The 25585-nt window shown below is 42.5% G+C and overlaps 1 protein-coding gene across 4 annotated transcripts in view; it reads left to right on the top strand.

The window, feature by feature from the left end:
* The window catches only part of Edrf1 (erythroid differentiation regulatory factor 1), a 33595-nt gene extending 9144 nt beyond the window's left edge, over positions 1–24451 (top strand). For 2 of the 4 annotated variants that reach the window (XM_090345639.1, XM_090345637.1), the window contains 17 exons: positions 14–125; positions 3518–3665; positions 3742–3850; positions 4326–4437; positions 6333–6593; positions 8393–8464; positions 8774–8924; positions 11218–11406; positions 11675–11875; positions 13064–13282; positions 14801–15024; positions 16458–16616; positions 16759–16908; positions 18082–18235; positions 21050–21165; positions 21263–21414; positions 23678–24451. In XM_090345639.1, the coding sequence (XP_090201765.1) occupies positions 14–125; positions 3518–3665; positions 3742–3850; positions 4326–4437; positions 6333–6593; positions 8393–8464; positions 8774–8924; positions 11218–11406; positions 11675–11875; positions 13064–13282; positions 14801–15024; positions 16458–16616; positions 16759–16908; positions 18082–18235; positions 21050–21165; positions 21263–21414; positions 23678–23858 (2710 nt within the window). In that variant the 3' untranslated portion in view covers positions 23859–24451. Of the gene's footprint in view, positions 1–13; positions 126–3517; positions 3666–3741; positions 3851–4325; positions 4438–6332; positions 6594–8392; positions 8465–8773; positions 8925–11217; positions 11407–11674; positions 11876–13063; positions 13283–14800; positions 15025–16457; positions 16617–16758; positions 16909–18081; positions 18236–21049; positions 21166–21262; positions 21415–23674 lie in introns of all 4 variants that reach the window. The other 2 variants (XM_090345638.1, XM_090345636.1) reach the window with 1 other exon arrangement.
* Positions 24452–25585: the final 1134 nt, after the last annotated feature.

The raw sequence follows: 25585 nt of genomic DNA, 5'->3' as shown, positions 1-25585 counted from the left end.
TGTATATTTTTAGGGATAACAACAAACCAATTAATGTGCTAACTGGAATTGACTATTGGTTGGACAACTTGATATGCAATGTACCAGAGCTTGTGATGTGTTTTCATGTAAATGGAATTGTACAGGTAAGAGGGAGTGCGACTTCTCCAATGATTTCTCAAAGCAGAGCATACATCATCCTAGTTTTTAAGGTCCTTAAGCACTAAGATATATTTTTGTTAGGAAAAATAACTGTGAAGGCACTGAAATGTTGAATGTTTCCACATTTAAGTTGATAATGGAATTTTGGATGTTACAGATGGTTTGTGAGACAGTCATAAGTGTACAGTGGCACTTAAAATTACAGAATTGTAATGTTGCCTAGTGTTCTGATTCATGTCTGTAATCTTAGCTACCCTAGAGGCTGAGATCTGAAAAGCATAGTTCAAAACTAGCCCTATCAGAAAAATCCAAGACAGACTATATCCACTTACCCAGAAAAAAATAAATAAGGCAACACAGGAGGTGTTATCTTCAGTGGTAGAGAGAACAATCAGCTGTGAACAAGAAGCTGAGCAAGAATGTGAGGTTCTGAATTCAAACCCTTGTACTGAACTCTAATGTTAATGCCAAGGACTAGTCATTAACTGAAAGTATCTGAAACAGGTGTGATTGTACACATTTCTGTTTAGTGTATGCAGAGCTACAATGATAGCTTGAATAGCAGATTCTAACTTATTTGAACACTCTGTTCAGAAGCTTTTTATCCCTACTAGAGTGTGGGTTGATGGAGTGGGAGCTTGGGCTCGTGGCTCCTGGCTCGCCACTGGACTGGTGGCTCCCCCCACCTCCGGGTTGGTGGTTCACCCCTGCTCTCCCCCCCCTCCCCCCCCCCCCCCCCGCCCCAGGGTTGATGGCTCAGACATGTAATCCCAACTACTTGGAACACTTGCCCAGGTAAGAGTGCCTGTCTGAAAAAGCAAAAGGAATTTGGGGTGTAGTTCAGGTAGTGGATACATCTGCCTGTCATGTGCAAGGCCTTGAGTTCAAAACCCCAGTACTGACAAATTAAAAAAAAAAAAATGTGCCTAGAGGCTAAGATCTGAGGATTAAGATGCAAAGTCAGCCCAGGCATTAAAGTCTGTGAGTCTCTCATCTCCAATTAGCCACTAGAGAACTGGAAGTGGGGCTGTGTCTCAAGGGGCAGGGCAGTAGCCTTGAGCTGAAGAGCTCAAGGGATAGTGCCCAGGCCCAGAGTTCAAGCCCCATGACCGACCAAACCAAAAAAAAATGTGTTGGAGGAAAGTGAGTAGTCAGCCAGTATTCAGATGTGATCTAGTGGGAAGTCTCAGTACAGATAACACAGGAGATGGGAGATGAGAAAGAGAGGGGAGTGGAATACACGTACAGGTCTGGAGTGTCAGAAAGGTGAGATGAAGTGGATCACTAACTGTGTGTCCCATGATAACTTGTGTCTCAGAAAGATAGGAGCTGGATTTAGAAAGACTGAGAAAATGAAATTGAAGGTGTTTATAATAAACCCAAAGGGTAACAGGATTTTGGACAAGTTTTGGCCAGATAAAGGCGCACCTTGAATCCTGAGCCTCAGGAGTTTGGGTTTGGGTTTTTTGGTTTGGTTTTGTTTTGTTCTTGCCAGTAGAGAGGCTTGAACTCAGGGCCTGAACACTATCCTTGGGCTTTCTCAAAGCTAGAGCTCTACCACTTGAGCCACAGCACCACTTCCGGCTTTTGCTATGTATGTGGTACCAGGGAATTGAACCCAGGGCTTTGTTCATGCTAAGCCACACACCTGGCCTAGGACTTTGGATTTGATTCTGTTGATAATGTGCCAATGAAAGTGTCTCTAGGGTAAATTTGTTGTATTGGATTACTCATTGGGAGGTAGCGAAGGGAACAGGCATGGAGGACTTGAAACCCCCCCCCCAAAAAAAAAAATCATATATTGAATATTGGAGGCTCAAGTGGTAGCGTTCTAACCAGGAGGAGGAGAAGAAAAAAATCTTAGTGACAGCACCCAATTCCAGAGCTGAAGCCTCAGAACAGCTCCCAAAACAAAAACAACAAAAAACCCCACCCACTACAGGAAGTACTGCAACTTGACACTGATAAGGATAGCCTACACTGGCTGTGTACTTGTTTGACATGCTTACTTATTGATCGTGGCCACCTTGTCTTGTGTACTGTTACTGAGGAAGGAGCTTAAGTGAATTTCCTGCTGGTAAGAGGTGGGGCAGTATTTGACCCCTCTTCTACCAAAAAATCACAGTAACCTAGTGCTTACTCTGGGCTGTACATCAAAATCACATTGTGGAAAGTATGCATGTGTGTGCGTTTGTGTTTGTATGTTACTGGTTATTGAACTATGTTGTTGTTGTGGTATAGTGTCTTGCCAACTGCCTATATAGACCTCTTAACTCCTGATTTTCCTGCTTTCACCTCCCAAGTATATTATAGGAGTATATCAACACATTTGCTTATAGCTTTTAAAACACACTTGCTTGAACTTACAGTGTTCCAAGAGCAGTGGAATCTTTATATTTTCAGGAAGTAGGTACATTGAATTGGCTAAGGCAGAGAAGGGAAGGTAAATGGGATTTTGTAACAGGTGCAAATCATAAAAGTGTCCAGCGAGCTTTTTTCTTTTTTTTTTGTTACCACCCTACGCCTTAGCCTGGGCATTATCCCTGAGCTCTTCAGCTCAAGGCTACTGACCTACCCTTGGAGCCACAGCAGACACTTCCCGTTTTCTAGTGATTAATTAGAGATAGGATTCATGCCACTTCCTGTTTTCTAGTCATTAATTGGAGATAGGAGTCTCTCAGTCTTTTAGTGTTCGGGGTGGCTTTGAACCGAGATCCTCAGATCTCAGCCTCCTGAGTAGCTAGGATTATAGGTGTGAGCCACTGTCCCCAGCAAGCTTGTTTTTTTTTTTTTTTTTTTCTTTTTTCTCTCAGTCATGAGGCTTGAACTCTGGGCCTGGGCGCTGTCCCTGAGCTCTTCACCTCAAGGCTCTACCTCTTGCACCACAATTCACTTCTGGTTTTCTGTTAGTTAATTGGAGGTAAGAGTCTAACACACTTTAGTTCCTGGACTGGCTTTGAATGGTGATCTCAGATCTCAGCTTCCTGAGTAGTCAGGGTTATGTGGCCCAGCTCCAGTGAGTTTTTTTTGTTGTTGTTATTTTGTCAGTCCTTGGCTTGAGCCCAGGGCCTGAGCATTGTCCTTGGACTTTCTCAAGGCTAGAGCTCTACCACTTGAGCCTCAGCACCACTTCTGGCTTTTTTTCTATGTACGTGGTACCGAGGAATCGAACCCGGGTCTTCGTGCATGCTAGGCAAGCACTCTACCACTAGGCCAAACTCCTGGCCCCTCCAGTGGGCTTTTTAAAAGTGTAGCTGTTAGAGAATATATGGCTACTTTTCTGGTAGCTGTGTTAAAGTTATATCCTTACAAATTTACTGTGGATATTTAATCAGTGTATTATGTATTCTCTTGTTCAAAATTTATTTCTTTGTAGAAATATGAAATGATAAAGACAGAAGAAATTCCCAATTTGGAAAACTCTAATTTTTCTACTAAAGTCATAAAAGACATTGCACAGAATATTTTGTCATTTCTAAAATCTAACTGTACCAAAGAAGGACATACATATTGGCTCTTCAAAGGTAAGCTAATGCTTAAATGGACAATAATTGATTTGGGATGACAGCTGTAAAATGAAGATTTTTTTTTTCTTTTCAGCAAGTGGTAGTGACATAGTGAAGTTGTATGATCTCACTACTCTTTGTGAAGAGACTGAAGACAAATACCAGAATCCATTCACCATGCCAGTGGCCATTCTCTTATATAAGTGAGTGCCTTAAGAATTGAAGTGGACTGGGAATGTGGCTTAGTGGTTCAGTGCTTACCTAGCATACATGAAGCCCTGATTTCAATTTCTCAATACCACATAAACTGAAAAGGCTGGTACTGGCACTGAGCAAGAGAAGTTCAGAGACAGTGCCCAGGTCCTGAGTTCAAGCCCTATGACTGTTAAAAAAAAAAAATTAAATTAAAAAAAATGATGTAACCTCTTGTAAAATGTGTCTAAGCCAATACTTTAAAATATTTTTAATGTTTTCATAATGAAATACAGGATGAAATGGAAAGGGGAGGGACATGGAGACCAACTGACCTAACATTGTACCAAGTATAATTTTTTTTAAGCTTTGTGTGGGTAAAATACAGTATCCTGTTGTTGTTGTTGAGAAAATAAAGGGTGCCTAGACTATGTCATGCAGAGAATGATGAATGGTGAATAAACATGCTAAAATCATTTCTTTCAGGGTTGCTTGTAACATGATGATGAAGAAGAATCAAAATAAGAAGCACTATGGGACCATCAGAACGTTGCTGCTCAATTGTGTTAAGCTGCTAGACAAAAGCAGACATCCTCAGGTAAAGTCCACATTTGTTTATCATGTCCTCTGACACAGGTCTTGTACTCTGATAGACAACTGTGGCCTTGACATAAAGTTCCCATCTGCCCTCCTTGGTATGTGGCCACTATCCACAGGTGGCTATGGAGCACTGACTGCCCTTAATCAGAACTGAGCTGTGCTTGTTAATATGAAGTACATGCTGAGGGGGGGAGGGAGGAGAGAGGGAGAGAGAAACTGCATGCATTTATATATATAGTAGCTCACGTATCTCTAGAATAGAACTTGCTTGTTGTTGTTTTTTGTCAGTTGTGGGAGGTGAACTCTGGGCCTGGGCGCTGTCCCTGAGCTCTTCAGCTCAAGACTACCGCCATACCCCTGGAATTACAGCACCACTTCCATTTTCTGGTGGTTAATTGGAGATAAGAGTCTCACGAACTTTTTCGTGCTTGGGCTGACTTTGAACTCCGATCCACAGATCTCAGCCTCCTGAGTAGCTAGGACTGCGCCTGACAGATTTACTGTTTTATAAATTCAGAATTCATGTAATGCTATTAGTAATGTTTTTATCACTATAGAAAATGAAAAGCTCTTTACACAGGTGTACCATGGCTATCATTGTAAGGTTCACTTTCCATAAGTCTGCACATTTAACCTTGTCTTCAGTAACCTTTTAGGCATGTTTGTTATACAGTCTTAACACCACCTGTGCTCTCAGTGGCCTGAATTTTATATAGGTTTTTTATTATGTGACTAATTGTTGCCTATCTAAATCAGAGCAGAGTATGCACTTTTTCTTTAAAAGTACAAATTAGGGCTGGGCTTTTGGCCTAGTGTTAGAGTGCTTGCCTAGCATACATGAAGACTCATGTTCCATTCCTCGGTCCCACATACATAGAAAAAAGCCAGAAGTGGTGCTATGGCTCAAGTGGGAGAGCTTTAACTTTGAGAAAGCCCAAGGGTAGTGCACAGGCCCTGAGTTTAAGCCCCAGAAAAGTACAAAGTTTAGTGACCACAGCTCATACCTGTAACCCTAGCTGCTCAGGAGGTTGAGGTCTGAGGATTGCAGTTCAAAGCCAGCCCAAGCAAGAAAGTTCATGGGACTTTGTAATTAACCACTAAAAAGCTTTAAGTGGAGAAATGGCTCAAGTGGTAGAGTGCTAGCCTTGTACATAAAAGCTTAAGGGAAAGCACCCAGGCATTGAATTCAAGCCCCCTCCCCCCCCAAAAAATAAAAATAAACCAAGTCCAAATTAAATTGTGCATCCAGTTTGAGATAAAGATTATTCTGGTGAGGACTAGGGTTAGTTCAGAGAGCAAAGCACTTGTCTCTGTGTACCAACAAGACCCTGGGATTGGTCCCTAACCAGAGGAGAGAAAAAATAGCTAAGAACCATCAATTTTTTACTTAAACATGTAATTGTTCTTTGGAAGTAGTTTTGTAGTCCTTGAATATATGGTGTAGAAGCTAGAAATCTGAGTTATGATTGGTGAGTGTCTAGTTGAGAATTTGTAAGTTGAAGAAGGTAAATTTAGAGTAAATAAAAGATTACTTGTAAATGATCAAGGTAGAATTTCCCATCGGATCTAGTGTTCCTTCAAACCATAGATTTTGTAGTATTAGTTACATAGAAAGCACTTACAAAAATAGCTTTTCTTCTTCCCAGTGAAATGCAGTACCTACCTTTTTTTAGAAGCTGTGCTCAGGGTGAAATATTTCTGAAAACTGTCCAACCCAGAACCCCACAGAGACACTGAGATTGTCACTTCAAGTCAAGACCATTCAGTATATATTAAAAACCTGTCGAGTGAAAACAACCTATTCCTAACCTTGTCCTAAAACTTGTGTCGTTCCTCTTAAAGTGATGAAACAATTTTGATTGCAGTCATTTACATTTTTTTTCCTTCTATAAGATTATTGCTTCAGCCAATTACATGCTTTCGGAGCTTTTTCAACTGGATGAACCTAAAAAGGAAGAAAGCTCAGAATCTCCTTTAAACGAGAATTCCGATGAAAGCTACAGTGAAGAAGAGGAGGAATTGCCTGACAGTGATGAAAATGGATCCTATAGTACCAGCTCTGATCCACCAGATGATAACAAAGCAGTAGCAATAATTAAATCTGTTGGAGAATTGTCAGTACCAGAAAAGTACAAGTCCATTCATCAGATCAGAGTGAGCATGTTAGAATTTGCATGAAAGTTTTATCAATGGAAAACAAAACAATTGCTATTTGAATGTAGAAATCCTCAAAATGTAGCATTACTTTAGTAAGGCTTTTGTGGTTCAGGATCTGATAATTATTAGTATTCTCAACTTCAAAAGCCTAGTTTTAAAATTAACCCTACAGTAGAATAGAATTGTCATGGGGTACCCCATCCACTTTATCCAAGGCTTTGTTTCTCTCAGTAGTCCTTTCCAGTGACTAGCCATAGCAGGGTCTTAAACTCTAAACTGAACTGAACTGGTGGAAACTATATCCTAGTGTTTCTGAGAGGACATTATTAGCCTAAAATATTGTATATCTTTTCTGCCCTTTTCCTTAACGTTCCTCTTTTTTTTTTTAAAACCATAGCCACTTTGGCTTTTTTTGTTCCAGCAACATTTGCTCTTGCTTCTGTTGGGAACATACCTCTCCTAATCTGTTTATGGCTACCTTTTTCTAGGCCTAACGTTATGGCTAAAATGTCTGCTCAGGAGAACTTTGCTGGCCACTCTAACCAAAGCATACTCTGTATTACCTCCTTTACAGAGCTGTTTGTCACGATGTTCTCCTTGTTAGTATATGTGTGTTTGTCTTCCTTTCCACATCTTTATTTCTGGCTGCCCCCAGAAATAAATGACTTAAAAAAAAAAAAAATATCTAGGGGCCGGGAGTTTGGCCTAGGGGTTAAAGTGCTTGCCTAGCATGCATGAAGACCCGGGTTCGATTCCTTGGTATCACATATATAGAAAAAAAGCCAGCAGTGGTGCTGAGGCTCAAGTGGTAGAGCTCTGGCCTTGAGAAAGTCCAAGGACAGTGCTCAGCCCCTTAGCTCAAGCCCAGGACTGGCCAAAAAAAAAAAAAAAAAAAAAAATCTACAAAAAAAGCCCCAATCATTACACATGTGCATTTTAGTTCACTTCAACCCACAGTGGACTAGAACTTTTGTAATTGTTGCCACTGATTTGCTAAGATTCTGGACTTAACAGAACAAATAGATGATGTCTAAAAGTATCATGGTATGTCAGCACCATTGTTTTGCAAAGGCAGCACTTTTTTCTGGTATCTGAGGTACATAAAGAATTCGGTCATAGTGTTCATAGGAACATGTCTGGGCTAGTTTTGTTTGTCTGTGTTGGATGAATAGAAGCTTAGGTAGTATGTATATCAGAGTCCTGCTTTTCTGTTTGCTCACTTTGTCCTCTCCCCAATTCCTCAGCCATCTGAATGGGCCTCTGTGAAAGACTAGCAGTAATCCCATCCTCCTAGAATCAACAGTATAAAATGTTTCCCAGAGGTCCTTACCCATAATGTCACTGAGTAGTAGTTCAGGCTGTTAATTGGCCTTGCTTCTTAATTAAGCAAAGGCATTACACAATAAGACTTTGGGTGATAGTTGGTACTTGTTAACCTACTACTAAATTGATGGTATTGTTAACTGTGTGCCCTTAAGTATACATGCTAATTAGGAGTTGAGCTGATTTAGAAGATTTAGTATGCATTTATCCAAGGGATTGCCTTTTCCTCATAGAATTATTTTTAGAATGTTAAGTACTTCAAGCAGTACATACACTGGAAGAGCTTAAGATTTTTGTTGATATTTAACAATTTGTAAACAAAATCAATACAATAGCCTTCAGATGAGAGAACCTCACCAAGCTAGTTGCAAAAGTGCATTTCTCAGTTATTGGGTTCAAGTGTTTTAGTAATTGCCAAGGGAAATTTACTGGATTGATAGCATATTAATACTTGGAACTTTTTGTTTCTGAAGCCCAGTTGTGCATTTCCGGTTTGCCATGACACTGAAGAGCGCTGCAGACTTGTCCTTAGTTATGTTCTGGAGGTAAGTGTTTAGTCTTTCCTTTTTTAGCCAAGTTTGTACTTGATCTACAAATTGCACTCATTTGTTGGTGTCTCAGTGTTACGCTTAAGTGCTGTTTTGCTATCACTCCTTTTTCTTTAAGCTCCCTAACTATAACCAAATCATTTTTACTCAGATCCTTTAGATCATTTGTAAATTTTTAGAGATTTTGTCTTTTATTTCGTTTCAGTTGGCTCTTAGTAAATAATGCATAAGTGTTTTCCCCCTTCCTAGAAGGATGTAAAACTATATAGTAAATGGTAAATTTTCATTTTTTTTATTTTTTAAAAGGGTTTAAAATCAGTAGATAGCAGCATCAAAAAAGAAAGTGACCTTCCTGCGGCCGACCCCAGCACCCCAATCCCCTTAAAATATGAGGATGAATCCACAAGAGGAGGCCCTGAAGGGTTAGAGAAGCAGATGGCCTTGTTTTTAGACAAAAGTAAGTTGAATTGATGTGCAAATAAGGCCTTCAATAGAATCATGTACTGATCCATTTATCAGCAAGCAGACTTATGTCAAGGCATTCATTGGAAAGAATTGTGGGGGGGATGTCACATCAACAAGAAGTAGGGAGACATAGCCTTTCATTTGGAAGATAAAATAGGATAGTCTGGATCTTCAGTAGATTTGTCTAATAACATAAAGAACCTTCATGTTCCCTCCTACTTCCCACGTAAGAACAAATGCCTTTAGCCTGGTAGAATTCTGAAAGAGTGCTGTGTTGGTAACTGTGTAGAGGATTTGAGAGCATAGAATTAGGAACCACGCTGACAGTTTCAGTCCTTGTCTTTGCTGGGACAAGGCTCAAGCTCTTCATTTTAGTACCTTTTCCCTCACACTGGAGGCAGTTAATGACTACTTTAAATACTGTTCAAAGATCCAAATGGTTAGCCAGGCACAGTGGCTCATGCCTGTAATCCTAGCTACTCAGGAGGCTGAGATCTGAAGATTGAGGTTCAAAGCCAACCCCGGCATTAAAGACCATGAGACTCTTATTTCCAGTTAACCACTAGAAAACCAGTAGTAGTGCTATGGCTCAAGGGGTAGGGTGGTAGCCTTGAGCTGAAGAGCTCAGGGACAGCCCAGAGTTCAAGCCCCATGACCGACAAAAAAATACCAATGGTTAATTTAGGCAATGTACTTAGAACTTAATAACCACAAGAAGTGTGTCCTTGTTACCTCACAGTTAAACAAGTAGAAATGTTGACATCTCAGTAAGTAATCTAGCTGGTCTTCTTTCCTCTTTTAATCAGCTTCAATTTTAATCTTTTGAAAGTCTGTGTGTTTAAACACCAAGTCCTTTCTGGACATTTCTTTTTGTGCGGTGGAGATGTAGGTTTATTTCCCTGGCATTTAGATGTTGCTGCTGGTGGGCCAGTCTTCACATGCAATGAGATGAGCCACACCAGGGTTTTGTCTCTTTCTTCTCCTTTATTGAAAATCCTATTCAAGTTCAAATTCAAGTCCATAACCGCCTTTATATCCCCAGTCAGAATTACTGAATTTCATTCCCAGTGTGGGGGCATGTTCTGAAACTAGCCTTATGTTCTGATCACTTATGAAACAGTTTCAAACACAGCATGTACACTTTCAGGCAAGACCTTACTCATCTTTGACTTTTTTCATAATGCCCCACACAGTTACCTGTACAAATTAAATCATCATAGAACCTACCTACAAGTTTTTGTTTTTGGCTTTGAAAGAATTATGAGTCTAGTTGATCCCCCCAAATAAGAAATTGTTAGGCATAGTAGAACATGCCTATATTCTCAATATTCAGGGTGCTGAGTCAGGAATTCAAAGCCAGCTTAGGCCAAACAGTAACCCTGTTTCAGAAACAAAGCAAAAATAGACATCTTAAGGCTGGAAGCTCTTGGTTCCACTGCGGTTTTCTCTTTGCATATATTGCTGTGGCAGATATCAAGGTACTTCCTGCCATTGTGCCCATGGTTGACAACTAGTCCTCTGTGAAATAAAGGTTGGATTTGGAGGAGAGTGTTCCTAGGGGAAATAAGTAACTGAGGAAGAAGAAAGCAGGCATCTTTGTAGGAAGCACATAGAAGCTACCTTTGGCTGATCAGCAGGAGGGGTTGAGTAATAGAGTAAAAAACGTATAGCTTAGAAAGATAACCTACGTTCAACTGTTTCCCTGTCTAGGTTAGGTTGACCAAAGTTGAGGCATTTGGAAATGCACACTTTAGTGGATTGAGTTGGAAACTGGACCAAGGAGGCAGATGTCAAGCTGTACTCTGTGCCAGTAACTCTAGAAGGGAGAACAGGGTTATGGACTACAGAGAAACTGAAAGTCTTGGCCTCACAACAATAGTCTGTTTGGATACAAGTGTTTTAGTCTGTCTTAGGAAAGAAAGTATGTTGTTTACTAGCTCAAGTGTGGCAGTAATAATACCTGAGCCTGGAATGATTCTATCAAGACATAACCAATAGAGTTGGGTGCCAGAGGTTTATACCTGTAGTCGTAGTTATTCAGGATGTTGAGATCTGAGGATCTTGATTTGAAGCCTGGACAGAAAAGTGCTAGACTGTTTCTTAATTAACTACCAAAAAAAAAAAAAAAAAGCTTGGCTAAAGGCATTGCTGAAGTGGTAGTGCCAGCCTAGCAAGCAAACCAAGTAAATACAAAGGCCCAAATTAAAAAAAAATAAAAAGATGAAAGAAGCGTTATTTTGTTAACACTTAGCTTTAAATAAATATCTTTCCTTCCTATGTCATAGTGGGCTCCCTTCAGAAGGGTAATTGTTCCAGTCAATCTGGAATGATACCTGGTTCTTGGCAACATAAAATGAAGCTTCAGCTGATTCTCAAGTCATCTAAGGCCTATTACATCTTATCTGATGCTGCCATGAGTCTGCAGAAGTATGGTAGAGCATTACGATACATCAAGCTGGCTTTGCAGAGTCACGGTAAGCCACTGCAGTGAAAATGGGCTCTGGGAAGGAGAGGCATCTGAGTTATAGGGAACCTTTCCTCTTATAAATTGACATTAGAACATTCGTGTATGTGTTTGTGTGTGGTACCTGGCATTTTCTTTTCTTCTCAAGTGTATTATTGCACATGAGACAGAGTAGATGTGCTGGTGCAGTTTTCAGGTAGTACCGGATTTTGTTTTTCATACTTACCATGTTCAGTTTTAATACGCCTGTGGCTTTTTCTCCTGTTTTTTTTACATAGATACTTATTGCTGTCTCTGCACCAATATGCTTTCTGAAGTGTTGCTATTCCTTTCTCAATATTTGACACTCTGTGGTGATATCCAACTCATGCTTGCCCAGAATGCAAATAATAGAGCAGCGCACCTGGAAGAATTCAATTACCAAACAAAAGAGGACCAGGAGATACTGCACAGTCTGCACAGAGAGTCCAGTTGCCAAGGTATGCACACTCCTCATTTGACTCACAGCAGAGTTCTCTGCCCATCCCATTGGACTATGAAAAGTTGCAGAAATGTTAGTGTTTTTATATTTGCTGTTTTGCTTCATTTCTTAGTTTTAAGTTGAGTATGATCCTGTGTTTTTATTAAATACAGTTACTAAGTATAGCTAACTAAGAGTGTGACCCAGAGGTTGCTTTTGTATACTCTTCATGAGATGGTGTCAGGTAGCACCTCTAGTCGGCCAACCAAACCATGGATTTCCTTTTGAAAAGCAGCAGTCATTTAGTGAAAGTAGATTAATTACCCTTGGTATAAACCCAGGGGACTAAGATAAAGTCAGTTCACAGCTAGCTGTCTTGCCTCACTCTGCTTTTATGCTGAGATGCAGGTAATTTAATCACAGGAGTGGTAGCCCTAGCTTAGTGCAGTTATGTAAGCATGCTGTAGTCAGGGTGGCATGAGGTAGTGCCTTCAGAATGTGCTTTCCAAATATGGAATTGTTGGTACTCCTCTCCAAGGAGCTTGTGACAGCTAAAAACTAGAGTGGTGCGCTGAAAGAAGAGGGAAACTATTTCCTAATACCTTTGCTCTCCCTTTTCTTTCTCCCAAGTGGTTTTTTCATTTTAATAGATACATTGGGAAAGTTCTCGATGTATGTACCACCCTTGTCACAGTGATTTCACTTAAAATATTCCATTGTGAACTGACATTTTCTCCTGGATTTGAAGGTTACAGTCGGAGTGCTGCCTCTCCTTCACTCCCTGAATGTTTCGTCTCAAGTTGACTCATTTCACTAGGTAGCTTTGGTAAATCTTGGAGAACTTAGCTAGGAGCTTCTTTAGTGATTCATACTTAATATAGGTGATTTATTCTGAGAACTGCTTACATTAATTTTTTTAAAAAAAGATCCCACTTTAAAAAAAAATCCCACTGTGTTAGTAGACAACTCATGTAAATACCTCTACACTCAGAAAATTGGGTGATGAGAAATGTTTTGTAATTATAAAATAAGAAAATATTTCTTAGAACCATCCATTAATATCTCAAAATAGTTTTATTGGCAAAGACATCTTTATTATAAAACAGATTTTGTTGTATTAACTATATTGCATTTTCTATTTTGTAAACTGTAAGGTTCATTTAGATAAAGAAGGAAGAGTGCATATGCTGTTGATGTTTCTTTTAAGGATTTGCATGGGCAACTGACTTGTCTACAGACTTGGAAAGTCAGCTCTCGGTTAGCTGTAAATGCTATGAGGCTGCTAATGAAATCTTGCAGTTCAGTGACTTAAAAAGCCAAAATCCAGAGCACTATGTACAAGTATTGAAGAGAATGGGTAACATTAGAAATGAAATTGGTGTGTTCTATATGAACCAAGCTGCTGCCATACAGAGTGAGAGAATGGGTAAGTGTCTGAATTGTTCTCTCTATTCCATTTTAGTAGGAAATCATACTGACTCTTCGTTAGTCATAGACCTATTACACATATGTGTTATTGTATGTTATTAAAGATGAATCCAGGGTCGAGAGTGTGGCCTAGTGGTAGAGTGCTTGCCTAGCATGCACGAAGCCCTGGGTTCCATTCACCGCTACCATATACATTCTCACCTCTAGCCAATACAGAAGGAACTGGGCAGCTAGCCATGTCCCAGTCACTCTGTTACATATATAACAGGTGCATGGTGTGTAGGTTCTCGGAAGAAAAGAGAAAGGAAGGAGCACTGGAGATTTAAGTGGGCACTGTAAAGAAGAGCTTGTAAAGGAGGGTCCAGTGCATGCTGGCATGGGTGGCAGGAGGCCTCTTTTAAAGGAGGCAAAGTAGGGGAATGCGTCAGATGGAACTTGTTGAGTAGTTGATAGGAACTGTTCCTAGAGCTATCTATATAGGGGGTAAGAACCATTCTCATAGGGGTGGTAGCTAAAGCTGGGAGAGTGAATGGAAATGTAAAGGCTGGGATTCCAGTGTCAAGAGGGAAAGAGCTGCAGTGGAACTGAGGGCAGCAGTAAATTGAACACATACCCCGATGCCTGCCAACCTGCAAACAAAGCTTGACCCTTGGGGTGCTGGTAAGCACCCAGTGTGTTTGAGGGACATCTAGAGGAGGAAGTCAGCAAGGAGGCATGAGAAGTGGCAGTCAAGAGCCTAGCTACTCAGGAGGCTAGATCTAAGGATCATGGTTCGAAGCCACCCTGGGCAGGAAAGTCCATGAGAATCTCATCTCCAATTAATCACAGAAAAAACCAGAAGTGGCACTGTGGCTCAAGTGGTAGAGTGCTGTACTTGAGCAAAAAGGAACCCAGGGACCAGCGCCCATGCCCAGAGTTCAAGCCTTAAGACTGGCAAAAACAAAAAGAGCTCTGGAGAATGAGTAAAACACAAGGCTCTAGCTCAATGGGACCACAGTTTTAGAATCTTCACAGATTACCTGCCTGGTTTCATCCATCTCATAGTAGAAGAGGGGGTGGGTTGTGATGTGTGACGATTAGGTTGCATTAGTCTGCTCGGGCTACTGTAATAAAAATACAGTGATGGGTCACTTGAAGAAGTGATTGTCTCACAGTTCTAAAAGATGAACATCTCAGATGCAGAGGCCAGCAAGACTGCATGCCTTTGGGGCTTTTCCTTGATTTGTAGATAGTTACCCTCTTTCTGAGTCTACATGGCCCTTTCTCTCCCCTGGCATCATTCTGCCTTGTAGGCATGGGCCCGCCTTCAATGACCTTTCACCCTGGTTCCCTTTTAAAGACCTTGCCCCAAATGCCCTCACGTTGAGCAGGGTGAGAGGCTGCTTCCCAGTGTAGCTGGTGTTGAGGGCGTGCACTGCAGTTCACCTCAGGAGGCTGAGCCTCCCCCGGCACTAAGACAGTGGTCTTCCACACTGATGTCTGCTTATGCAACTGTTTTCTTTCTTTCTTTGTGAAGTGAGCAAATCTGTGTCTGCTGCAGAGCAACAGTTGTGGAAAAAAAGCTTTTCTTGTTTTGAAAAGGGAATTCACAACTTTGAGTCGATCGACGATGCCACAAATGCTGCCCTTCTGCTGTGCAACACGGGAAGACTCATGCGCATGTGTGCACAGGCCCACTGTGGCGCGGGGGAGGAATTCAAGCGCGAATTTTCTCCAGAGGAGGGCTTGTATTACAACAAGGTAACACGCCGGCCTCACCCATTCTCCTGTCATGTGTTTCTGCTTGGCCATTGCTCCCCAGCATGCTGTGCAGCCCAGAGCAATTAAGCCATGGTGGTGGCACAGGACCAGCCATGTAGAAACTGACTTAGGAATCTAACTTAGTATTGAGAATGGCACATTGAGTTGTTGGGTGAGAAGATGATCCCGTAAATGGTGTGGGTAGGACTGGAATGCATGTCTCCTGGAAAGCACTGGAAGGCCACAAGAGCCTGGGGCATTAGACTGTGGAATGCCAGTGCTCTCAGTGGCAGCCAGGGAAATCACAGGGAGAGATGAGTCAACAAAAATGCAACGCAGAGTAAAGTTAAAGTTTCTACAGCATATGGGACAGAACAGGTCAACACACCTTTAAGGAAGAATGAAGAATCATTGAAAATAAGCCACCACAACAGACAAAAATGACAAATAACTGAAGAAAATTCATACATGTAAGAAGAATAGCTTATTTAAAAAACAAAAAAAAAAAAACCTCAAAGCTGGGCACCAGTGGCTAATACCTGTAACCGTAGCTGTCCAGGAAGCTGAGATCTGAGGATCACAGTTCAAAGCCACTCTGGGCAAGAAGAAAATTCCATAAGACTCTTATCTCCAGTTAACTAACTAAAAGGCAGAAGTGGAGTAGCAGCAAGTGGTAGAGCACTAGCCTTGAGCATAAAAGTTTATCTCATTGCTACTTCATTTTTTGGTAACATTCATTAAGAGAAAGCATAAAAATAAACAATATTTTTACTTGTGCAAGTGACATTTATGGAGAATATTCATGCGCCACAAACTTCATATAGTAAAGTTGACTTTTTTTTTCTCCCCTCAAGTTTTATGTGTACTTAGGAGAAAGAATAAACACATCTCCGAAGTGCACAGAGCCCTGCTGCGCAGTGCATGCAGTGTTGTAGTGTTTGTATAGAGGACCTGGGCATGAGGATGAGAATGACAGATGGTGACGAGGCTTAGTTTTAAGTTAACTAGTCTCAAAAAGAATTTTTTAGTTTACTAGTTAACTGTACCATGTTCTCATATGTTCAAGTCAAAACACAGCACCAATGATTGGCTCGCTCAAGTCTTCACAGAAACTGGTGGTCTACTTTTAACAACTTCTCTTTTTATTTGTTTACTTAGTTTTGTAAGGGGGGGAGATGTAACTGGAACTCAAACTTGCTACCTGATGCTTTTGTTTATTGCCTTCCAACCCTATCAACTGAGCCACCTTCCCACCTCTGCATACTTTTTTCATTAGGACATTCTCATGGATTTCCTGTTTTCCTTCCCTCATCCATAGTATTATCCTTTTATAAATTCTCCTAAAATTAAATTGGTCACTGGGTGGTCTTTGAAGTATGAATTAATTTAATATGGCATCAAGTTACAAATGTACACCTTTTCTTCCATGGCAGGCTGTTGATTACTATCTGAAAGCGCTGAGGTCTTTGGGAACACGAGACATTCACCCAGCTGTTTGGGATTCTGTGAACTGGGAGCTGTCCACGACTTACTTCACCATGGCCACTCTGCAGCAAGATTATGCACCGCTGTCCAGGAAAGCCCAGGAGCAGGTGACAGGATTTGCTGAATTAAAAAGGAGCTTTCACCTCATTGAAGCTTTATTGTCTCTAACCAGCAGTGTTTAAACATTATGAAAATTCCTATGGTCAGACTGAGCTTGTCATTTTCTTTCTTACCCTTTGAATGAAACAGATTGAGAAAGAAGTTAGTGAGGCCATGATGAAGTCCTTGAAATACTGTGACATTGACTCCGTGTCTGCCCGCCAGCCCCTCTGTCAATATCGAGCTGCAACCATCCACCACCGGCTGGCTTCCATGTACCACAGCTGTCTGAGGAACCAGGTACAGCCATGCCCAGACAGATTCACTACCAGATTATCTGAGTTCATGTCTGTTTAAATGCCATCAGTCCTAGTTAGCTGGTCACTTCCCATGGTACAATGTAGTGGTTTTCTAGAGTACCAGTCTCCTGTCTGTCATGATGAATGGAGTGTGCGTTGTTGGGACCTGTGTACAGTTTAAAGGAAGACAAAAGGGAGCAGCTGTGAGCCTGCTTCGAGGGTACAGAACGGGACAGCACTCTGGGGAGCTGTATAACCACATGCTTGGTGTGTGACCTTTCGCTTTGCTGGGAACCTTCTGGAAGGAATCACACTGTACCTCCTGTGGACACTCCCTTTCCCTTAGCATCATGTTTTTGAGATTCAGCCATGCTAGCATGTGTAGCATATGTAGCTCATGTCTCGGCCCAGTAAGCATTCATTAAATAAACATTCTGGGACTGCTGAGGTTGCAGGCGGTCAGTACCCTCCCAGTGCTGTTGCCCGTGAGTGTGGTTGCTCAGAAGATGGATTCCTAGAAGCCAGCCAAGGCTGAGGGTGAAGGGAGCGTCCTTTCACAGCACGTGCTTGGCATTTGCTGTAGGTTTGGGTTTGGATTCTTCGTGACGGTTTCAGTGCAGTTGCGTTTCCCTCTTTCTTGGCTCAGTACCATCCTTTGCGTTTGCCTTCTTTCTGGTTGCTATTTTCCTGGAAGTGTTGTCCTTGGAGGTCACCCTTCATCTGGGAGGATGTCTTCTCATGGCCAGAGGAGAGGTGCCCAACCAGAATTTCCTCATGCCAGGGTGGGCCTCTCAGCCACTCTACACGTGTGTTTCTGCAGGCAGAAGCTTGCATGGCTTCCCAGAAGTTCAGCAAATGCTGGAGTTGAGGCAAGCTTCAACCTCACATCACAGACTAAGTTAACAGTTGAAGCTGGAGTGTGGCTCAGTGACACGACACCTACCTACACCCCCCTCCCTTTTTTTTTTTTTGCATCCCCTAGGGTCCATCCCAGCATTGCAAAAAGGGAAATAAACCAAAAATGGATTAAAGAACCAAATGTAAGAGCTGAGACAATTAGGACTTGTAGAGGAAAAAGCAAAAAGTGAAAAGCATTTAGTCTAATAAATGATTTGATTCATTAGTTATGAAATCCCAGGCTTGGGGCTTTGAGGTTTTCACTTTCTGATTCTAGGTTGGTGATGAACATCTCAGGAAGCAGCACCGGGCATTGGCAGACCTGCATTACAGCAAAGCAGTAAAGCTTTTTCTGCTTCTCAGAGACGCACCGTGTGAGCTGCTCCGAGTGCAGTTGGAGAGAGTGGCGTTTGCAGAATTTCAGATGACCAGTACGTCTTGAGTTTTCACTTCTTACATGGACTGAGATTCCATGAGTTGTCTGTGCATGACTCTGGGGTGGCAATGATGCTGTTTTCTTGCTAGTTTCCTTATAGTTCGCACTTTGGTTTTAGAAATGCTTTTTAAACTTAGAGAAGTCATGTTAGTCATTGGCAGGGTTCAATCAGTATGAAACCCTTGGGGATAGAGACACAGCAATGATGGAGTGATGTTCCCGCTGACCCTCAGGACAGGGAGCCATGACAGCTTTGGCTTGTGGTCTGAGAAGACACTGCTGTGCGGTTCTCCTCACAGAGCTGGTGAAAGTGAGCTGCTTCCATGTGTCAGCCGCTTCCATGGCAAGGACCATGAGGGTGTTGTGACACTTGGGACCTAGGCCCCTCTTCCAGCTCCTCACTGGCTCCCCCTCCTACACTGCCATCTTTTGAGAAGGATTTCTTGAATAGTAAAGAAATGGTCTTAGAAGTACTGCAACTCACTTTTTCTTGTAATAAATTTAAATTTTGTTTTTGAGGAATAAGGTGCTCAACCTTTAAAATCTATGCAAGTATTCCATCATGCAGAGAACTCTGAAATCCAACACTTGCTCGGGAGCCTGCACTTGAGATGTGTGGGCTTGGTTTGTGTTAGGTGCACAGCAGCCCTGGAAGGACACATGGACTGGTGGCGTTGCCGCCTGAGAGCCTCGGGGCTCTTCCACTGTGCTCTCATTTGGACCCTGTGAGCCAGAATATATTCAGTAGTTTTATTCAGGTTGTTTCTGTTTTTTGTTTTCTTTTCCAGTGTGGGGTAGATGTGCAGCCTCTCTGGAGGGGGACGGAAGTCTTGGAATCTTCTGATGTGTTAGAATCCTGTCTAACCATAGAAATCATAGAAATAGACACACTAAAACTATATCTGGTTATTTGTGGATGATTAAATTTTCATTTCCTTGTTGGTTCCTTTTTCCTCATAATTTTAAGAAAATTACTATGGTTTGTATAGTTAGAAAACAGAATAAGTGTTATTAAACATACTGGGTACTGCTGGCTCATGCCTGTAATCCTAGCTTCTCATGAGTCTGAGATCTGAGGATTCAAAGCCAGCACACGTGAAAAACTGGAAATGAGCTTGGCTCTAGGGTAGAGCACCAGCCTTGAGCAAAAAAATAAAGAAGTTCAGAGACAGTGCCCAGACCCTGAATTCAAGCCCCAAGACTGGTGGTGTGTACACACATACAATTTTAATACCATGAATACTTTTGGAAAATAATAATTAAGTTTTTTAGGACTTTTGTAAGCCATGATAATAAACATGGTAGTTGATAACTTTTGATATCATCTTATTCCACCCAGTACTGTTTTCTGGTACATAATGACACACATTTGTTTTCATAATGTTTGTTCCTTGTCTCAATAATTCTACACATAATCTACAGTTTGACTTCCACATGCCAAAACCACACTCAATTATGTATTTACTCACGATTGTGTAGTTCTGGGACTTCAACTTTTGGTCTTGGGCTGTCAGTTCTGTTGCTCATGGCTGGTGTTTGACTCCTGGAGCCACACACCTCCAGTTCCTTACCCAATGATTTTAAAGATGGCACATTATTGTTACTATTTTTTGTTGGTCATAGAGCTTGAACTCAAGGTCTGGGCACTGTCCCTGAACTTTTTCACTCAAAGCTAGCACTCGACCACTGAGGGCCACGCACCAACTGCTGGTTTTCTGGTGGTTTGTTGGAGCCTGCCTGGCTGACTTTGAACCATGATCCTCATAATCTCACCTCTTAAGTAGCTGGGAGTATAGACCATCTGCACACAGCTGATAGCACATTATTTTCAGAGTTAGGGTTATGCTGTAAATGAGGAAGGCAGCAGTTTGTAGGCGGTAGTTCCCTATTCTACCTTTATTTCTGATACCAGCTCCAAGTTGAAGGATCTCTTAGGGCTATCCTTGGCTTGACAGTTTACCAGGATTCACAGAATTCACTGAAAGCTGCTCTGGGTTGTGACTTCTTATTGGAAAAGGTTCCTGGAACCAGAGTGCAGGAGAGTTATAGGCCTGGAGCTGCCGTTCTCCTCTAAAGGAGTAACAGCATGGAGGACTCACCGTGGCGCCCGCAGCAGCCCCCAGCCAGAAGCTCATCCTGCCTTGGGGTTCAGAGTATTTACTGGAGTTGGTCATGAGGTTGCCATTGCATGACCAACCTTAGTCTTCAGCCTCTGGAGAGCCACAGGAGTAAAGCGTTTCGGAACGTGTCTTCTGTAGCCAGAGCCCCGGGGTCAATGAACAAAGGGCCTTAGTGATCCCCCTCTGGAAGCCAACAGCAAAGGCCAGGCCTCTGGTGAAGACGGCACACAGTACTCCACTGCCAGTCAGCTCCAAGGCGGCTGGGGCAAAGGCACTTTGTGTCATCTCCGTGTAGCAAAGTTTTGTGCAGAAGGCCTGAGACTAGTGTGAAGCCAGTTGTCTAGTTGGCTACTTACCTTTATGTGGAGAGGTATTGTACTTCTTTTTCAATGGGAGACCTGACTCCTCCCAGGTTGTCCCCTGTGTCTAGCACTGGGCTGTGTGGTGAGGCAGAGACATATTGACTCTGCCGCCGCCTTACTGCTTCCATGCTCGGAAGTTAATCTGGTTTTACTTGTTTAGATCTTAACTAATTTTCCCTTGAAAAAAGTTTTAATAAGCCAATTTAGATTGTTGAGATTCTTTTCCATGAGCTACTCTTTTAGTGCTTGACCATATTTAACATTGATGTTAGATGAGTTTCTAGATCTGTAGGTAAAGGTGTGGTCCTTTTGTATTTAATACTTCAGGTCAGAATAGCAATGTTGGAAAGTTAAAAACATTGTCTGGAGCGCTTGATATCATGGTGAGAACTGAGCATGCATTCCAGCTCATCCAGAAGGAGCTCGTGGAGGAGTTTGAGCAGGTGAGGGGGAAGAGGAGAGGGAAGGAGGAAGGGAGAAGATATGGCACATACGGCAAGTATTATGCACACACATGAAGTAACACTCTACTGTACTTAGCCTAAGGATGGAGGGACCACTCCAGCTGCCGATTCTTCTCCTGGTCTTAATCGGGAGGAGGTGACCAAGCTCCTCAGCATATTTGAATCTCGACTCTCATTCCTTCTCCTTCAGTCCATCAAACTGCTGTCCTCCACTAAAAAGAAAGCAAGGTGAGTTACTGCCAATTACTCCTTTTAATATGAAATTGTAGTACTAAGAACTATATTAGGAGACAATTCATATATGCAAAAGAGAAGTTATAAAATGTTTAAGGGAAATGTTCTCAATAAGGAAAGAACAGCTGTGTGTGAATATTAAGATTTCGGCAATTGTTATGGCTAATTTCTTGTCATGCCTAATTTATAAACTTAAGTTTTGGGGTTTTTTTTGTTTGTTTGCTGGTCTTGGAGCTTGAACTCAGGGCGTGGGTACTGTCCTTGAGCTTCTTTGTGCTCAATGCTAGCGTTCTACCACTTGAACCACTGCATCGCTTCTGGCTTTTTTCTGAGTAGTTATTGGAGATAAGAGTTTTATGGGATTTTCTGCCTGGTCTGGCTTCAAACAGCGATCCTCAGATCTCAGCCTCCTGAGTACTTTGGATTATAGTCATGAGTCACTGGTGCCTGGCTTAAACTAAACTTTTCTTACAGGCTTGTTTGTAGGGGGGAAAAAAGTATGTAAGGTTCAATACTATCCTTAGTTTGAAGCATCTATTGGGAATCTTGCAAGTTATCCCAGATAGAAGGGGCAAACCTTGCCTGGTATGGTGGGGTTGTCTGTGTAAGGGGCGTCTTCATGTCAGCTCCTGCTTTAGTCTTAGGTCCTCCTTGCATGCTGCAGAAGAGCCATCTTACTGTCTGAAGGTCCTTTTGTTAGAAGGGAAAGGGCAGGTGGAGCAGAGCAGCTGAGTATTACTCGTGCTCGTTGTGAGGAGCGTTTCTGTTTGGGGGAGTCTCAGGTGTGCTGTGGCTCCTTCCGCACAGTGGCTCATGCTTGGTGTCTGTTACCCCGGCGCAGGGCAAAGCAGACAGTGCATGTACTTACACACAGTTGAAAAGGATGGCTTGTCCTTGCTTAACAGCAGTTAGGTACATTGGTTTCCACAAGGGGGCAGTATAAATGTGTGTAACATATAATGTAATTCTCTTGACTTCACAAACGGATGACTTAGGTAATTGGCTGGCAGTTTAGGTATATTAAATACAGACTGAAATGTGATTTGTGTTAATACATTAAGTATGTCAAACAGTGTGAAAACAGAACAGTATCAGAGGCCACTTCTCGTATTTTGCTAACATGAAAATGACACACAGCTAAGGGACGATGCCCAGGCCCTGAGTTCAACCCAGTAACGTTGAACCCCTCCCACAAGCAGTGAAGAGGGGTTCTAACTGTCAGGCTAGTTAAGGGATGAGTGGGGTGAGCGTAGAGGAGGACCACCTTGCCTTGGAGACCTGCCCAGGGGAGGGCACCATCCCAGCGGGTGCTCTGCGGCAGGCCTGCCAGTCATGGGGTGAGGGGAGCCATGCCCCTGGAGAGGGAGAAGACCTCACCTGTGGAACCGGATGTGTCTGACACAGTGCAGTCCTTGCCCTTCCTTCGCAGGAGCTAGGAGGCTTACATTGCAGTTGGACGTCATGTGGGTGTGGGTTGGTGTCACACAGGACTGTTAAACAAGAAGCACGTTACATGTGAAAGGGCATCAATGTATGTGAATTAATGCACCTTCTATCTGGCAAATATCATGTAACCCTTTTACTAATTACAATAAAAAAAAAAAAAAAACAAGAAGCACGCTGAAATTGAACAGCCACCCAGTTGGTGACATAGCATGATATGCCGACCCTTTATAAAGGGAATGGTTTGATAGCATGCTTTGGAACCTGGGATGTCTTCCGCCAGGATTGTGCCAGTATTGTTAGAGTGAGGTTCACTTGCCGCCCAGGCTCCTGCTCTAGAGCTGGTGCCCCAGGGCAGTTGGGCTGAGTGCCTGTCTACACAATGTGAGGAACTGCCATCCAGCCTTCCTGCGCGTGGCTAGTCTCCACTGCTTTTCTTTTAAGCAGCTTTTTACCATCTGACATTGTTTTTTTGTTTTTTTTTTTTCTTAATGTTTTTTTGTTGCTGGCACTGGGGTTGAACTCAGGGCCTTGAATTTTCTGGGCTTTTTTACTCACAGTTAGCTGTCTACTACTTGAGCCAAACCTCCAGTTGTGACTTTTTTTCTGGGTTAATTGGAGATAAGAGTCTTGGATTTATCTGCCTTGGCTTGCTTTGAGCCCTGGTCTCATCCCATTGAGTAGAGACATCACTTTGGTAATTGCTCACTCTGTGTGTGTGGGGGGGGCAGCTGTAGTGGAGCCCTTGCTGCTGCTGCTGCAGCTGCTGCCGTCAGTGTCCCTGCGCTCTCAGCACCTCTTTCTACTCCAGCAGTCACATTGAAGAAGATGCTGTCCTGAAAACCAACAAGCAGGTTTACTCGCAGCTTTTGAGAGCTACTGCAAACAAAAGCACGACTCTTGTGGAAAGGATTGACGTCATCATCCATCTGCTGGAGCAGCTCGCCCGGGGGGCTGCCAGCGCGGGCGGCCCCAGTGGTGGGGCTGTCCAATGAGCACACGGAGCAAGCCTGCAGACGCGGTCAGTGCCTTCCACACCCAGCGGCCCTGTCCAGCCTCTCTGCTGTCTCATTGAACATGAAATGGGAGGCGCTCCCGCAGCAGTTGCAGTTGTTTCCAGGGGTATTAGGTGGAGGGTGGAGTCCTTTGGAAAGCTGCTACTTCTGAAGCACTTGAGGCTTCAGCGCTGCTTCCCCCTCGAAGCACAGGACACCTCTGTATCCATAGACTTTGTGATGTAATTACACTAGAGCTACATGAATTTAAGATCTGATTACTTTGGGGAAAAAGGCGTTTGTTACTTTGGTGGAGAGAACTTTTATCCAGATAATTATATAGGTTCAGATGAGTTAAACTTGCTGTATATCTATGGTGTTTGCTTCTAAATTGCACAAAAACACAAGCCCTTTTTAAGGTGGGAGATTTCTCAGAGATAAACCTTGTGCAGCTCTGTATTTGATGCATGTTCTGATGGGATTTTATGTGAGAGTTGATTAAAAACTAGGTACTACCCCCTTTTCATATAAACCTGAAACTGTGAATAAGGTAAGAAAACTATTTTGAATAAATAAGCTATTTATTTAAAATATCTTTTTAGTTTCAATTTCTATTCTTCACATTGAGTTGTGATTTGAACTCAGTTTAATTCTTGAGCTTTATAAAGTAAAAGATCATAGCACTCAAAGTAAGATCTGGCCATCCACTCTCTTTTCATTGGAGTATTTGTGAATGCGCAGGCATGCATCCTCCCCATCAGAGCTGACAGTGTGCAGGCGCAGCTGGCTTTGTTGCTGCATGCGTGCTAGGCATGTACACTTCCACTGAGCCGCGTCCTTACCCCACGGCTTTTCACAATCACTACCCAGTGTCAGGAAGACAAGGTAGCACAGAAGCTGGACACTTTCGTGTGGGTCCAGTCTGAAATTGCAGCCACTGACCCCATTGTGGGCAAGCCTGCTGTCCTGGGCTTGAGTGCCAAAGGGAATGCTGCTCCTGCCCACGAACAGGACAGCTCTCCCCCCTTTTAGTTAAACCTGTATACGTCATTTACTGACGGTATCTGTCTGCCATTGATGAGTTTAAAGAGAATTTTCTTAAATAGAAATAAGCCAGAGTTAGGGACATGAAAATTACTTACTTTGCGAGAGCAGAAGCTCACGCTTGTAATCTTAGCTACTCAGGAGGCTGAGATTTGAGGATCAAGATTCAAAGCCAGCCCAGGGCACCAAAGAACCTGAGACTCTTATCTCCAATTAACCTCTAGAAAACAGGAAGTGGAGCTTGGCTCAATGGTAGGGTGATAGCCTTGAGCTGAAGAGCTCAGGGACAGCGCTCAGGCCAAGTTCAAGCCCCATGACACCCCCCCCCCACACACAAAATCACTTTGTCTCCCAGCCCCTGTCCTTTCAGTTGAGAGGAAAATTATTTTTAGGCAAGAAAACATAAATTGGAACTATCTTCCATTGTCAGCAATAACAAAAATTCTGCAGAGGAAAGAAATACCCTCTTAAAGTGTATGTGTAGTTTGTTGGCGTCAACGTTTCTTAAAGTACCTATGCTTTAGGTATCCTTGGTTTTGGAGTACAGAGTTTTGAACTCAAGACTTCGGCCTATGCATCTTTGGACTACAATCCTCCTGATGTCTCCCAAGTAGCTGGGATTACAGTGTGAGCTGTGACACTTAGTTCATTCTTTTTTTTTTTTTTTTTTTTAATAATTTTTA

This window comes from Megascapheus bottae, chromosome 15 (genome assembly GCF_031878675.1).
Source record: "Megascapheus bottae isolate mThoBot1 chromosome 15, mThoBot2.hap1, whole genome shotgun sequence".
Lineage (NCBI taxonomy): Eukaryota > Metazoa > Chordata > Mammalia > Rodentia > Geomyidae > Megascapheus > Megascapheus bottae.
Note: the sequence above shows the minus strand (reverse complement) of the source record. Positions and strands in the feature narration are given on the sequence as shown.